Here is a 15,878-nt window from a genome sequence, read left to right as displayed (position 1 = left end):
AATGGCTGAACTGCGTGCTAGGTGGGATAGAGAAGAAAATGAAAAACTAGCTAAAAAGGAAAATGTAGCTAAAGTTTGGACTATTACCACCACTAGCAATGCTAATGATTCATATGTTGCTGCACCTCCTACTATCCATGATAAAATAATTGGTGTTGGCAATGCTTCTACTCCTAGTGCAAAGCGCGCAAAATTACTCGAAATCGCTAAAGCTACTGAAGCCGCTTGTGATAAAGCTGCTGAAATTTTTTCCAACCTTGGGGATGATAATCCCATTGCTTTAGATTGTAATGGTTTAGATTTTGATGATTACCACATCTCTGAAGTTATAAAGTTCTTGCAAAAACTTGCTAAAAGTCCCAATGCTAGCGCTATAAACTTGGCTTTCACAAAACATATTACAAATGCTCTCATAAAAGCTAGAGAAGAGAAACTAAAACTTGAAACTTCTATTCCTAGAAAGCTAGAGGATGGTTGGGAGCCCATCATTAAAATGAGAGTCAAAGATTTTGATTGTAATGCTTTATGTGATCTTGGTGCAAGTATTTCTGTTATGCCTAAGAAAGTCTATGATATGCTTGACTTGCCACCATTGAAAAATTGTTATTTGGATGTTAATCTCGCTGATAATGCTAAAAAGAAACCTTTGGGGAAAGTTGATAATGTTCATATTATGGTTAACAATAACCTTGTCCCCGTTGATTTTGTTGTCTTGGATATTGAATGCAATGCATCTTGCCCCATTATATTGGGAAGACCTTTTCTTCGAACCGTTGGTGCTACTATTGATATGAAGGAAGGTAATATTAAATATCAATTTCCTCTCAAGAAAGGTATGGAACACTTCCCTAGAAAGAGAATGAAGGTACCTTATGATTCTATTATTAGAACAAATTATGATGTTGATGCTTCATCTCTTGATGTTACTTGAGTTACACTTTCTGCGCCTAGCTGAAAGGCGTTAAAGAAAAGCGCTTATGGGAGACAACCCATGTTTTTACTCCAGTATTTTTGTTTTATATTTGTGTCTTGGAAGTTGTTTACTACTGTATCAACCTCTCCTTATCTTAGTTTTATGTTTTGTTGTTCCAAGTAAAGTCTTTGATAGTAAAGTAAGTACTAGATTTGGATTACTGCGCAGTTCCAGATTTCTTTGCTGTCACGAATCTGGGTCTATCTCCCTGTAGGTAGCTCAGAAAATTAAGCCAATTTACGAGCATGATCCTCAGATATGTACGCAACTTTCATTAAATTTGAGCATTTTCGTTTGAGCAAGTCTGGTGGCCTAATAAAATCCATCTTTACGGACTGTTCTGTTTTTGACAGATTTCTGCCTTTTATTTCGCATTGCCTCTTTTGCTATGTTGGATGAATTTCTTTGATCCATTAATGTCCAGTAGCTTTATGCAATGTCCAGAAGTGTTAAGAATGGTTGTGTCACCTCTGAACATGTGAATTTTTATTATGCACTAACCCTCTAATGAGTTGTTTCGAGTTTGGTGTGGAGGAAGTTTTCAAGGATCAAGAGAGGAGTATGATGCAATATGATCAAGGAGAGTGAAAGCTCTAAGCTTGGGGATGCCCCGGTGGTTCACCCCTGCATATTCTAAGAAGACTCAAGCTGTCTAAGCTTGGGGATGCCCAAGGCATCCCCTTCTTCATCGACAACATTATCAGGTTCCTCCCCTGAAACTATATTTTTATTCCGTCACATCTTATGCACTTTGCTTGGAGCGTCAATTTGTTTTTGTTTTTTTGTTTTGTTTGAATAAAATGGATCCTTGCATTCACTTTATGGGAGAGAGACACGCTCCGCTGTAGCATATGGACAAATATGTCCTTAGGCTCTACTCATAGTATTCATGGCGAAGTTTCTTCTTCGTTAAATTGTTATATGGTTGGAATTGGAAAATGATACATGTAGTAAATTACTATAATGTCTTGGATAATTTGATACTTGGCAATTGTTGTGCTCATGTTTAAGCTCTTGCATCATATACTTTGCACCCATTAATGAAGAAACACTTAGAGCTTGCTAATTTGGTTTGCATATTTGGTTTCTCTAGAGTCTAGATAACATCTAGTATTGAGTTTTGAACAACAAGGAAGACGGTATGGAGTCTTATAATGTTTACCATATGTCTTTTATGTGAGTTTTGCTGTACCGTTCATCCTTGTGTTTGTTTCAAATAACCTTGCTAGCCTAAACCTTGTATCGAGAGGGAATACTTCTCATGCATCCAAAATACTTGAGCCAACCACTATGCCATTTGTGTCCACCATACCTACCTACTACATGGTATTTATCCGCCATTCCAAAGTAAATTGCTTGAGTGCTACCTTTAAAATTCCATCATTCACCTTTGCAATATATAGCTCATGGGACAAATAGCTTAAAAACTATTGTGGTATTGAATATGTACTTATGCACTTTATCTCTTATTAAGTTGCTTGTTGTGCGATAACCATGCTTCCGGGGACGCCATCAACTATTCTTTGTTGGATATCATGTGAGTTGCTATGCATGTCCGTCTTGTCCGAAGCAAGAGAGATCTACCACCTTCATGGTTGGAGCATGCATATTGTTAGAGAAGAACTTTGGGCCGCTAACTAAAGCCATGATTCATGGTGGAAGTTTCAGTTTTGGACATATATCCTCAATCTCATATGAGAATAATAATTGTTGCCACATGCTTATGCATTAAAGAGGAGTCCATTATCTGTTGTCCATGTTGTCCCAGTATGGATGTCTAAGTTGAGAATAATCAAAAGCGAGAAATCCAAAATGCGAGCTTTCTCCTTAGACCTTTGTACAAGCGGCATGGAGGTACCCCATTGTGACACTTGGTCAAAACATGTGCATTGCAAAGATCCGGTAGTCCAAGTTAATTAGGACAAGGTGCGGGCACTATTAGTATACTATGCATGAGACTTGCAACTTGTAAGATATAATGTACATAACTCAGATGCTTTATTACTACCGTTGACAAAATTGTTTCATGTTTTCAAAATAAAAGCTCTAGCACAAATATATCAATCGATGTTTTCCTCTTTGAAGGACCATTCTCTTTACTTTTATGTCGAGTCAGTTCACCTATATCTCTCCACCTCAAGAAGCAAACACTTGTGTGAACTGTGCATTGATTCCTACATACTTGCATATTGTACTTGTTATATTACTCTATGTTGACAATTATCCATGAGATATACATGTTACAAGTTGAAAGCAACCGCTGAAACTTAATCTTCCTTTGTGTTGCTTCAATGCCTTTACTTTGATTTATTGCTTTATGAGTTAACTCTTATGCAAGACTTATTAATACTTGTCTTGAAGTACTATTCATGAAAAGTCTTTGCTATATGATTCACCTGTTTACTCATGTCATTACCATTGTTTTGATCGCTGCATTCATTACATATGTTTACAAATAGTATGATCAAGGTTATGATGGCATATCACTTCAGAAATTATCTTTGTTATCGTTTTACTCGCTTCGGGACGAGCGTAACTAAACTTGGGGATGCTTGATACGTCTCCGACGTATCGATAATTTCTTATGTTCTATGCCATATTATTGATGATACCTACATGTTTTATGCACACTTTATGTCATATTCGTGCATTTTCTCGGAACTAACCTATTAACAAGATGCCGAAGTGCCAGCTCCTCGTTTTCTCGCTGTTTTTGGTTTTAGAAATCCTAGTAACGAAATATTCTCGGAATTGGACGAAACGAAGACCCGTGGGCCTATTTTTCCACGGAGCTTCCGGAAGACCGAAGAACATACGAAGTGGGGCCACGAGGTGGCCAGACCACATGGCGGCGCGGCCAAGGGGGCCCGCGCCGCCCGTGGTGTGGGCCCCTCGTTAGCCCCCGACTCGCCCTTCCGCCTACTTAAAGCCTCCGTCGCGAAACCCCCGATGCGAAAAACCACGATACGGAAAACCTTACCGAGACGCCGCCGCCGCCGATCCCATCTCGGGGATTCTCGAGATCTCCTCCGGCACCCCGCCGAGAGGGGATTCATCTCCCGGAGGACTCTACACCGCCATGGTCGCCTCCGGAGTGATGAGTGAGTAGTTCACCCCTGGACTATGGGTCCATAGCAGTAGCTAGATGGTTGTCTTCTCCTCATTGTGCTTCATTGTTGGATCTTGTGAGCTGCCTAACATGATCAAGATCATCTATCCGTAATACTCTATGTTGTGTTTGTCGGGATCCGATGGATAGAGAATACCATGTTATGTTAATTATCAAGTTATTACATATGTGTTGTTTATGATCTTGCATGCTCTCCGTTACTAGTAGAGGCTCTGGCCAAGTTTTTACTTTTAACTCCAAGAGGGAGTATTTATGCTCGATAGTGGGTTCATGCCCGCATTGACACCTGGGACAAGTGACGTAAAGTTCTAAGGTTGTGTTGTGTCATGTTGCCACTAGGGATAAAACATTGGCGCTATGTCCGAGGATGTAGTTGTTGATTACATTACGCACCATACTTAATGCAATTGTCCGTTGTTTAGCAACTTAATACCGGAGGGGGTTCGGATGATAACCTCGAAGGTGGACTTTTTAGGCATAGATGCAGTTGGATGGCGGTCTATGTACTTTGTCGTAATGCCCAATTAAATCTCACTATACTTATCATGTCATGTATGTGCATTGTTATGCCCTCTCTATTTTTCAATTGCCCGACCGTAATTTGTTCACCCAACATGCTTTTATCTTATGGGAGAGACACCTCTAGTGAACTGTGGACCCCGGTCCATTCTTTAATACCGAAATACAAATCTGCCGCAATACTTGTTTTACTGTTTTCTCTCGCAAACAATCATCTTCCACACAATACGGTTAATCCTTTGTTACAGCAAGCCGTGTGAGATTGACAACCTCACTCGTTTCGTTGGGGCAAAGTACTTTGGTTGTGTTGTGCAGGTTCCACGTTGGCGCCGGAATCTCTGGTGTTGCGCCGCACTACATCCCGCCACCATCAACCTTCAACGTGCTTCTTGACTCCTACTGGTTCGATTAAACCTTGGTTTCTTACCGAGGGAAACTTGCCGTCGTGCGCATCACACCTTCCTCTTGGGGTTCCCAACGGACGTGTCAACTACACGCATCACTTGGTTTCTTACTGGGGAAAACTTGTCGATGTGCTCATCATACCTTCCTCTTGGAGTTCCCCAACCGTGTGCTCTGCACTCATCGAGGGCCCACGAAGATTGTACAATAACCAAGGTGGGTCCATACGCCGGTTCCAACGAGGAAGACCTACAAGAAGAAGGATTCTTGATGAACAAGACAAGAAGGCGTTGATAAAGGAAAGTCTAGATTAGATTTTATTGTAACCTAGTCGAGTTCGAACAGGACTCTCGAGACCTGGCCTCGCTATATAAAGGTCGGGAGACAAACCGACGAAACACACAACAACCATACGTAGAATCACCGCAACTTAGAGCACAAACCCTAGAATCATTGCCTCTCGGCAAGACAACCATAGCAGCCTATCGGCTACCCCATTGTAACCCGATATATTCGATAATCAAGATCATACAAGCAGGAAGTAAGGGTTTTACTTCATCGATGGGCCCGAACCCGAGTAAATCTCTCTCCCCGTTTGTATAGTACCCGATGTCTCGTGCTAGCCCGTAGGATTCCGTCAACCCTAAACTCCCTCATGGTGGGCATTGCCGAGGAGCTCCCTCGTCGGGGTGCAATGTACGTCCGAGAGAAAAAGTGCACTCGTCGGAGAAGAACATGTGTACGCTACATTCCACATATATGTTGCGCGCTAGCTTTCAGGGAATACATGCTACTTCATGCGGTCTCATGCCGTTTTCACTGGAAGTGGTCTAGATTTGAACTACGCATCCTATGATCGCCGCCTCTCTTCCGCCTCACTTTTGGGCTGAGGCTATTTCCATTTCCACATATCTCATCAGCATATTCAACCCTCTGCTGCTCTATAGGGTGGTTTCCTCTAGAACGTATCTCTGGTCGCCGCCTCTTCGTTTATTTGGTTGTGCTTGCTATGTTCTACACGCTTCCCATGAGTGCACCAAATAGACACCTCAATCTATTGTGTATGTTTTTCTTGGATATAGTGATAGGCATAAGGGTTGTCGGTGTTGGGGTCACGTTGGTTGTCGCGCGTATTTCTCGGGATGTTACTTTTTTGCATCCATTCTACCCACATCCATCCTCCTCGATCTTCTCAGTGGAGGATATATCTTTTATCACTTTTCCTGATACACCTCCCTCAGTGCCTCCTATTTTTACTCCCCTTCTCGTCGCACGCTTGTTGATCTGATGACGCCTTCTTATACACCTTCATCATCTATGTCATCCCCGTTTCATGAATCTCCACCTTCTTCTACACTTTCTCCTTCTCCCTTGTCCCATGACTCTCCACCTTCATCATCGTTATCTTCCACATCTCCGTCACCTCATCCGGTGATTCCTTTGTGTCCCACTTTTCCTTTCTACTATACTCGCCATCTACGTGCTATGGAGGAATCCACTGACGTGCCATCTACTTATGGTGTGCCACCTCAGTCAACCTACGGTCTTCGACCTCATCCTCATCCCCACCCAAACGTTGTTTCCTCGGTCGTTATGGTCTCTCCGTCGTCGTTGAGATGACATGTTATCGAGATGTTGTTGGTCATCCTGAATGGCAGCTTGCGCTGGCACAGGAAATTGTTGCGCTTGAGCGGACCGACACATGAATTTGATACCCCTTCTCCCGCTTTCATCCCATCACATGTAAGTGGGTCTATATATAAGATTAAGACTCTCCCTGATAGTTATGTTGAGCGCTACAAAGCTCTTCTTGTGGCTCGGGGTGTTCAGCAGGAGCATGGTTGTGATTATAATGAGACTTTTGCTCCCTGTAGCCAATATGACAACTATTCGTACACTTCTAGCTATTGCATATTTTCGCCACTCGGTCCATATCTCAGCTTGATATCAAGAATGCCTTACTTAATGGTGAGTTGCGTGAGGAGGTTTATTTGCAGCCACCGCCGGGTATTCTATTCCCGATGGCATGATTTGTCGTCTTCGTCTCTCTCTTTATTGCCTTAAGCAAGCCCCCAAGCCTAGTTTAAGAAATTCTCATTTGTGGTGACTGTTGCTGGTTTTTTGCCCGAGTGCTCATGATCTAGCGTTGTTTGTTCACCTTTCTTGTTGTGGTCAGAATCTTCTTCTTCATGTTGATGACACGATCATCATCGTGACGACCCTGAGTATATTGCCTTTGTTAAGGCCCGTCTCAGTGAGAAGTTTCATATGTCCAGTGCTCATGATCTAGAGTTGTTTTTTCACCTTTCTTCTTGTGGTCGGACTTTTCTTCTTTATGTTGATGACATGATCATCATCGTGACGACCCTGAGTACATTGCCTTTGTTAAGGCCCGTCTTAGTGAGTAGTTTCTTATTTCCAGCCTTTGTCCTCTTCGATACTTGCTTGGGACCGAGGTTTCCTCTACTGCTGATGGCTTTTGTATTTCCCAAGAAAAGTATTTCCATGATCTTCTTTCTCGTGCTACTCTTGGTTATGAGCGCACAGTTGAGACTCGTATGAAGCTCAATGTTCACCTTTGTGCTTCTTATGGTGACCCTTTTCCGATCCAATGCGTTAATGTCATCTTGTTGGGAGTGTTGTCTATCTCTCGCTGTCACTCGTCAATATATCTCATATCCTATTAATATTATGAGACCGTTTGTTTTTGCACCCACTTCGTTCCACTATAGTCACCTTCGTCATGTTCTACGATATCTTCATGGCACTATCTCTCACCGTCTCTTCTTTCTCAGTTCCAGCTCATTACAGCTCCAGTGCCTACGTGGATGCTATGTGGGCTAGTGATCTTTCGGATTGCTTCTCACTTTCTTCTTACTCGTGTTTTTCTTGGTGGTTCTCTTATTGTTTGGAACATGAAGAAACAAACTGCAGTTTTTCATTCGAGTGTAGAGGCTGAGTTGCGAGCTATGGCTCTTCTGACGGCAATGGTTACGATGGTTATTGGAGGATTTTGGTATTTCTGTTACTAGACCTACTCCCTATTGTCAGATAGTACATGTGCTATCAGCATTGTGCGTGAAGCATGAGTTTACCAAACATATTGGTGTTGATACTTCGTAGGTGCACGTTGGTATGCATGATCAAGTTATTATTCTTCTGTATGTGCCTTCCGAGTTATAGTTGGTGGATTCTTCATGAAGGACAAGAATAGAGCGCATCATGGATTTTACCTCTCCAAATTGAGTGTTGTGGATGCACAATAAGTTTGAGGGAGGGTGTTAGTGAGATATTTATGAGTTCCCTTTGGTCTTTGGGCTTTTACCTTCTACATGATGGTCTTTGGCCTCCTAGTGTGTATATATGATGGATTTGCCCTCTTGTAATGATAAGTTGCTATTCCTCATGACATTCACATATATTTCACTGCTTTGGTGCATAGAAGATAGAGAGATTTACGAGCACACCAGTGTTTCGATTTTTTTTCTACATTACTCATGTTCACTTCTGAACCTTAACGACCCTTAATTTTTCAAACAAACAACCTTTTATGGCGATTAAATTAACCCTTGACTACTTCATCAATTGAATCTTATTGCATATATTCATATAGGTAATTTAATATGTGTCCTTCTAGTAAACCATTTATACCTGCTACAACGTGCAGTGTGTCCTTCTAATTCTACAGATATCATATGAAAATATATTTCATGATGTATCTAATGATACTGTCTTTGTATTTTACATGATAATGATCTTTTGTAAATAATTGGTTGAACTTTACATTGTTTAGGCTTTAAAAAATAATATAAGTCACTTTCTTTGAAACCGAGGTAGTAGCATCCAAACATGTTGGACTTATTACAGCTGCAATACGTACACACTACAGGAAAATCTGGCATTGCCGTGTGCCAAATGAACACGGCAAAGAAGCCCCGGAACACGGCAAAGGCTTTGCTGTGTGCTAACACACGGCAAAATATACACGGCATACATCCCTACGGCAAAGAGCACTTGGCCGTGCTCCTTCAACATGTACACGGCAAAGACCTTTGCCGTGTGTTTTCCACGCTGCACGGAAATGAAAAGTAACTTGACGTGCCCAGATGGAGCTGACGGCGCTCAAACTTTGCCGTGTACCAAAGAACGACTCACGGCAAAGAAACAAATGTTTGCCGTGTGTCCTCTAGGTTGGAGCACGGCAAAGAAACAAACGTTTGCCGTGGGCTCTGCAGTTTGGAGCACGGCAAATCTCCAATTGTTTGCCGTGCGTCCTCCCAGTTTAGTACACGGCAAAGATTGAATAGTTTGCCGTGTGCTGTTGCCCATGCGCACGGCAAAATCCTGCCCGGGTCGCCCAACCATTTTGCATCTTTGCCGTCCCTGTACACACGGCAAAGGCCCATCTTTTTTCCTATTTTTTGCTTATTTCTCTTTGATCCATATATTTCAAATACAAATAAACAGTAGTAACCCAATACACAAGCTCCATAATATGCATATAGTCCATAACATACATATAATCCATAGTCCATAACACAAAATCCTTCACAACATATAGTTTATAACACAAGTACGGAAGCAACATAATACAAGTCCATAGAAACATAGAGTCGAAACATATAGTTTCTAACACAAGTTCGGAAGCAATATAATACAAGCCCATGGAAACATGTAGTTCATAACACAAAACCGGAAGCAACATAATACAAGTCGATAGAAACATAGAGACCATCAACGGAAGCTCCACATGTAGACCACAACGGCGAAGATAAGCATCCTTCATGCATATCCTACACGTTTGCAAGCAATATGGTAAGTTCAAGCAAATACAAAAAAAAAGGATAAAATGAACAAGATATATGGTCAAGTTCCAAAATGCACATGAGAGTAATTAAAGTGGCTCACATGAGACGAGAACATTCTACAAGTGGATCACGTGAGAGTAATTCAAAATCGAAAGTTCAATCTCTATGTCTACATTTTTACAAGTAACGAAGCAAAATGGTCATGATCAACCGCTATGTCTAAATTTTCACAAGTACTATGAAGCAATATGGACAAGTTCAAATTCTATGTATAAATTGGCAAGCAACAAGGACAAGTAAATGCGATGGTAGGAGAACTAACCTGGAGTCACAACTTCCTAGCCACATTCTGATTGCTCAAGACATGTGAACCCGCCATAGGAGGCACCGGTGGGGTTCCCTCCTGATTGCCCAACCCACCAAGCGGCATATTGTTGGAGCCAGACGAAGGTGGTGCCTACAACATGGAAAATTGTGAGCATTACACAACAAGCACTAGACAGAGATTGGCACTTATTCTGCAAAGACAACTTACCCACGGGAAAGTGAAAGGAGGAGGAGCAAGAGGAGGAAGAGTCACGCCACCCGGCTGCATAGCAAGCATGCGCATGTGATCTTGCTGTTGGCTCATTTGTTGTGTCATCCACTCCATCATCTTCTGTTGTTGTGCCAGCTGCTCCTCCATTCGTTGGGCTCTTGCCTCTGCCTCCTCCACCTGAGCCTACATTTGTGCTTGCAATGTCATGAATATTACAATGGAAAACTTGTAATGAAATGTAGATGACCAAGGATGAAGGACATACCTGGATTCTTTGCATAGCTACACTCGAAGGCGTGGGACGGGTCTCTATTTGAGGATCGGAGCTCGTCCCTGCCACGACGGAGCTGGCGGATAGATGGAATGGTCGCAGGATGGATGCAACCGTCACCAATCCATAAGCGACCATTCCTCTTGCCCTGTCCCGCTAGCACGGCAACCTCAGGGTCAAAGGGGACACCGAGGGGGTCCACGTCTGTGCCATGCATCTCCCCCAACTTCTTGCAGTACTCCGTATGCCGGAGCTCAGATCCATCACTCACCCACATCGACCCCTTACGGTCGGGGTCCGGCTCGTCGAGGGTGCGTGTCCTCTTCCAAACTGTAAAAAAGCTAGGCTCCACCTTTGTCTCCCTTCTCTGCAAAAGAAAGCATGAAGATACGTGAAGAGTGACACATTGAATGAGTAGAGAACAATTTGATGAGCAAGAATGAAGAATGCATTTGCTAACCTCCTTTTGAATATGACCGGCGAGGGAGAGGCTGCCTTGGCGGTGGCATCCACGATGGCCCATCTCTGCTTTCCGTTTCACACCATTGTCATGTTTCTTCTTGAACTCTTTACTTGTCCAATACCGTACCATCGACTCGAAGACTTCTTTGTTGGCCAATCCTACGTACTGAGGTGGCACCTGCGTACACAACACAAACATATTAATGAAACTAGACGGTGGTCACCAAGTCAATAATACAAAAATGAAACTACCTGCAGATACTGCCACGGCTCCATGGTAATCTGACGGGCTTTTTTCTTAGTTATGCGGATCTTGCGCATCTCAGCGTACCAGTTGCGAACGCACCACACACGACCCTCGTAGTGCATGTCTCGGACTTGCTTCGTCGCAACGGCGTTAGCCACAGAGTAGCAAAGAAGACGGTGCTCCGGGTCTGGTGCAAAGTATTTCTACAAGGATGCACAAAGCCATTGATAGTTAAATATCAGCTTTTACTGGATTAGAAGATAACTAAATCTGGTAGCTGTGTAAAAAAACGAAGTAGTACTGAACACAAAGCAAAGCAGGGACACCCTGTGTACTACAGAACGCTTTTTTCCTTTCATTTACAGGCTCGCATGCCTAATGATATGTTTTTGCATGTGAGCAGGTCATACATAGTGTGTCTACCGTAGCATACTGTAGCTTTGTTTTAGGTTTAGCCTCAACCGTGTGCATGATAAGAAGTCAAAGAAACTTACCCAGAAATCGTCGAGAACTCTCTGCTGGGCATTATCGAACTCGCCTTCCGGATCCTTTGCGTACATGTAGTGCTTCCATGTCCAAGCTACACACTGGCTACCAAGGATTTTAGACACAGGTATAAACCCAGGGAAGTGCTTCCTTACGAGGCATCCAAGAATGCTCGAGTAGACGCGTGGCGGCTTGACGTCATCCTTATACTCGAATGTCCTGCACAAACGACCAAAATGGTTATTAGCACATGGTGATGAAAAAATCAACATTAGAGTACAAAAACTAATAAGTAGTGAAATTAGTAAGTGGGTCAAAGTACTAACCTTTCACCTGTTGCTATGAGCACGATCTTACCAGCAGTGTTGAGCCAGTCGTCCAAATCGGGGAGGGACGAAATCCCACGACAATAGACAGGACGTGACCCTGGCAATATCTTGCGCAACTCCTCATCAGGATCAACAAACTCCTCGCCCTCCTCCGGCGGGTCCCACTGCCTCGAGTCCACCTCCGAGTCATCCCCCTCCTCCCCATCATCCCCCTCCTCCCCGTCATCCCCCTCCTCCTCGTCATCCCCCTCCTCTCCCTCATCATCCTCCGACTCGTCCTCTGACTCGTACATACCTCCTGACGATAGCACATCGTGGGCCGTACGAAAAAGACCGGGTGCATCAGATCCTCGGGCACCTCCTCCTCCTGCCTCGAGTGCACCTCCTCCTCCCTCGGGTGCTCCTCCTCCACTTGCTGCTCCTCGGGTGGGTGAGTTGCTAGCCGTCTACTCCTCGGGCGTCGCAGCGGCGCAGCTCGAGGACTAACTGGCCGTCTACCTCTCTGACGTGGCTGCACCTCGGGTCGTGGAGGACTAGCTGGCCGGCGAAGTCCTGATCCTGAAGCTTTCCCATCCTTCTTGCTCACAAGAGATGCCAACTTCTTGACTTTTTGGACGCCCTTTCTCATACTCTTTGCGGCCCCTCCTCCTCGTCCCCCTCTGCTTCCTGGCATGTTTCAACCACCTGGCACTGAAGAAAGAGTATCTTCGTTAGTACACATGATAAAAAAGAATGGTGTAAATAGGTGGAAAAAGAAATTAGAATGCAACAAACCACATACATAGAGTTCCATCCACGAGTCGAGTATACAAACATAACACAAAGTTCTTACAAATATGCTAGCTTTACAATCACTAATACATAGATTTGCCACAAAACTTCAGTAGCCTGTGTCAGCATCATTGGGAGCAACTATTGGACCACATGTTTCTTCATCGCTATCATTTTGGTACCACCAATCATCCACAAAACCTTCAGGTGGACCAAACACATCCTCGGCTGTCCAAAAAACGTGGACAATCCGAAAGAGTTACGGTTATAAATATGCAATTTAATGCATATTTATTCGCGTAACCCTTCCAAACGGGAGACACCTAGGTTTCGCGACTAACTTGGTTATCTAGACACAGAAATAAACTATATGCATAGTACAAGAGAGGCGAATGATTCTTACCCTCGAAGCGTGATCGATCGCCGAAGAAGATAACCAACTCTCCTCCAAAATGCCCTCTACCAACAATGAAGATCACTGATGCATATCCTGCATGGAAAAGAATGATGTACATCACTTAACAGTACAAGAGTGGCGAATGACTAATAAGATTTGATATAGATGACATCGCCACTCAGAGTTATAGAAGTGGATTTATGTATTGGTTAAGTTTTAATTTTTAATTATTATAAAAGCAATTGAATTATGTGGTCAAATTTTAGTGTGTCAAAAGTCGGGTGATGATTTTCCTTTGGTCTAATATAAAACCTCACTAATAGTATAGTTCCAAATTACAACAGGGCAGAAACACATGCATCCATTCCAGGACCGGGACCAGAGTTCCACGATTTACCCAAGCCCCACAAACTTCTGTGATGATTTCTAAAGCGCCGGATATAGACACAGCGCCGCTGCAATTCCAGAATCGAACTAACTGGAGGCGTACCAGAATCGAGAATCATGCTGAACGTTTCTACAGAGGAACGCAGAACTGAATGACTACGGCCACTAAAACGAAAAGAAGAAGGGCCAGGACGGGTGCGGAGCTCACCGCGAGGGTGGTGGCGCAGCGGAAGTGCTCGGGGATGGTCGACCGCGCCGGGAGAGGAAGTAGAGCGCGGCGTAGCTCCGGCTCCGTGTTCAGCGACGGCGAAGAAGGAGGACTCCGCGGCGTAGCTCCTGGGGCTCGTCCATGCCGTCTGCGCACGGGGTGGCCTGGGCCGGGGCGGCGGCGGCGTGCTGGCGCCTGGGTCGGCGGCGTGTCGGGCTGGGGGCTGTGGCGTAGGGCGGCGGCGGCAGGGTGGGGGCACGTACGGGGGCGGGGGCGACGGCGGCGGCGGCGGCGGCGGCGGCGGCGGCGTGGGGCGCTGGGGGCGGACGAAATTGGGGAATAGTTTGCAACTTTTTGGCCAGCCGGTGCGGGGAAAAAGTTAATCCATTTTCTTTGCCGTGAAAGATAAATCTTTGCCGTGTGTATTTCCCAACTTTGCTGTGTAAGCTAATATTTGCCGTGTGTATTTCCCAACTTTGCTGTGTAGTCTAATCTTTGCCGTGTGTACTTCCTAGCTTTGCCGTGTGTATTTATAAAAAGGCACGGCTAAACCATCATTTGCCGTGTGTAACAGCAGATTTGCACGGCAAATATTAGGAATTTTGTCCTTTTTTTTGCCTTTTCATAGATTTCAATTCAAAAGGTACCGTTCTATATTTCGTCAAAATGTGTTTAGACTATTTTAAATAGTTCAACTACATCTGGCTAGCGCCTAATATGAGCTTATTCTGGCAAAACTATGCCTGTCCGGAAGGCAATACCTAGATCATTTGTCCTAGAAGCCATATAACTCTATAGTGTGGTAACTCTATAGTGGGGAATGACCGCCAGAACACCGAAATGCCACCAAAACTTGCATGTGGGACCTAGGATATGTGTGGAGTGTGGTGGAAGGTGTGATTCACCAAATGGTGCAAGGCATAGCTCACATGTGTGACCTTCATCTCTTTCGGGCGATAACACTTGGAAGATTACTCGATTTGTAGGTCGAAGTGTCCCGTCTGCGGGTATACCGGGGCTACAATGTGCCAAAGAGTGCCAAGCCTGGCTTTCTATGTGTATATGGCCTAAACAAAACTAAACCTATCAAAAAGTATGTTGGTGGAACCTCGCGCGGTGAAATCTAGGGGGTAGACCCCCGAGGCACGCAGACGACCGCTTTCGGGGGATTACCGCGAGCACCGGAATGCCACCAAAACTTGCATGTGGACCTAGGATATGTGTGGAAGTGTCTTGGAAGGTGTGATTCACCAAATGGTGCAATTCATAGCTCCCATGTGTGACCTTCCTCTCTTTCGAGCGATAAAACTTGGAAGATTCCTCGACTTGTAGGTCGAAGTGTCCCACTGCGGGTATACCGGGAGCTATAATGTGTCAAAGGGTACCAAACCTCGCTTTCTATGTGTATATGGACTAAACAAAACTAAACCTATCAAAAAGTATGTTGGTGGAACCTCACGCGGTGAAATCTATAGGGGGTAGACCCCCCCGAGGCACGCAGACCGTCGTTTTCGGGGGGGAATGACCGCTGGAGCACCGGAATGCCACCAAAACTTTCATGTGGACGTAGGATATGTGTGGAAGTGTCTTGGACGGTGTGATTCACCAAATGGTGCAAGGCATAGCTCCCATGTGTGACCTTCCTCTCTTTCGGGCGATAACACTTGGAAGATTCCTCGACTTGTAGGCTGAAGTGTCCCGCTGCGGGTATACCGGAGGCTATAATGTGCCAAAGGGTGCCAAACCTGGGTTTCTATGTTTATATGGCCTAAACAAAACTAAACCTATCAAAAAGTATGTTGGTGGAACCTCGCGCGGTGAAATCTAGGGGTAGACCCCCGAGGCACGCAGACTGCCGTTTTCGGGTGGGGGGATTTACCGCCAGAGCACCGGAATGCCACCAAGCCTTGCATGTGGACCTAGGATATGTGTGGAAGTGTCTTCGAAGGT

At 44.4% G+C, this 15,878-nt stretch overlaps 1 protein-coding gene and 1 long non-coding RNA gene across 2 annotated transcripts; both read right to left on the bottom strand.

The window, feature by feature from the left end:
• Nucleotides 1-9,536: 9,536 nt before the first annotated feature.
• Nucleotides 9,537-10,479, bottom strand: LOC124652028. Its single transcript, XR_006987555.1, has 3 exons — nucleotides 10,368-10,479; nucleotides 10,155-10,289; nucleotides 9,537-9,817 (listed from the first exon to the last, which is right to left on the bottom strand). It is a non-coding gene; the product is annotated as an uncharacterized LOC124652028 (long non-coding RNA).
• A 103-nt stretch (nucleotides 10,480-10,582) lies between these two features.
• Nucleotides 10,583-12,793, bottom strand: LOC124655813. The gene is made up of 6 exons (XM_047194653.1): nucleotides 12,461-12,793; nucleotides 12,163-12,344; nucleotides 11,845-12,055; nucleotides 11,356-11,553; nucleotides 11,102-11,281; nucleotides 10,583-11,008 (listed from the first exon to the last, which is right to left on the bottom strand). Exons 1-6 carry the CDS (start codon nucleotides 12,791-12,793, stop codon nucleotides 10,583-10,585), a joined length of 1,530 nt encoding a protein of 509 aa, XP_047050609.1.
• Nucleotides 12,794-15,878: the final 3,085 nt, after the last annotated feature.

This window comes from Lolium rigidum, chromosome 5, assembly GCF_022539505.1.
Source record: "Lolium rigidum isolate FL_2022 chromosome 5, APGP_CSIRO_Lrig_0.1, whole genome shotgun sequence".
Lineage (NCBI taxonomy): Eukaryota > Viridiplantae > Streptophyta > Magnoliopsida > Poales > Poaceae > Lolium > Lolium rigidum.
The sequence above is the reverse complement of the archived record's forward strand: the minus strand, read 5'-3'. Positions and strand labels throughout refer to the sequence as shown.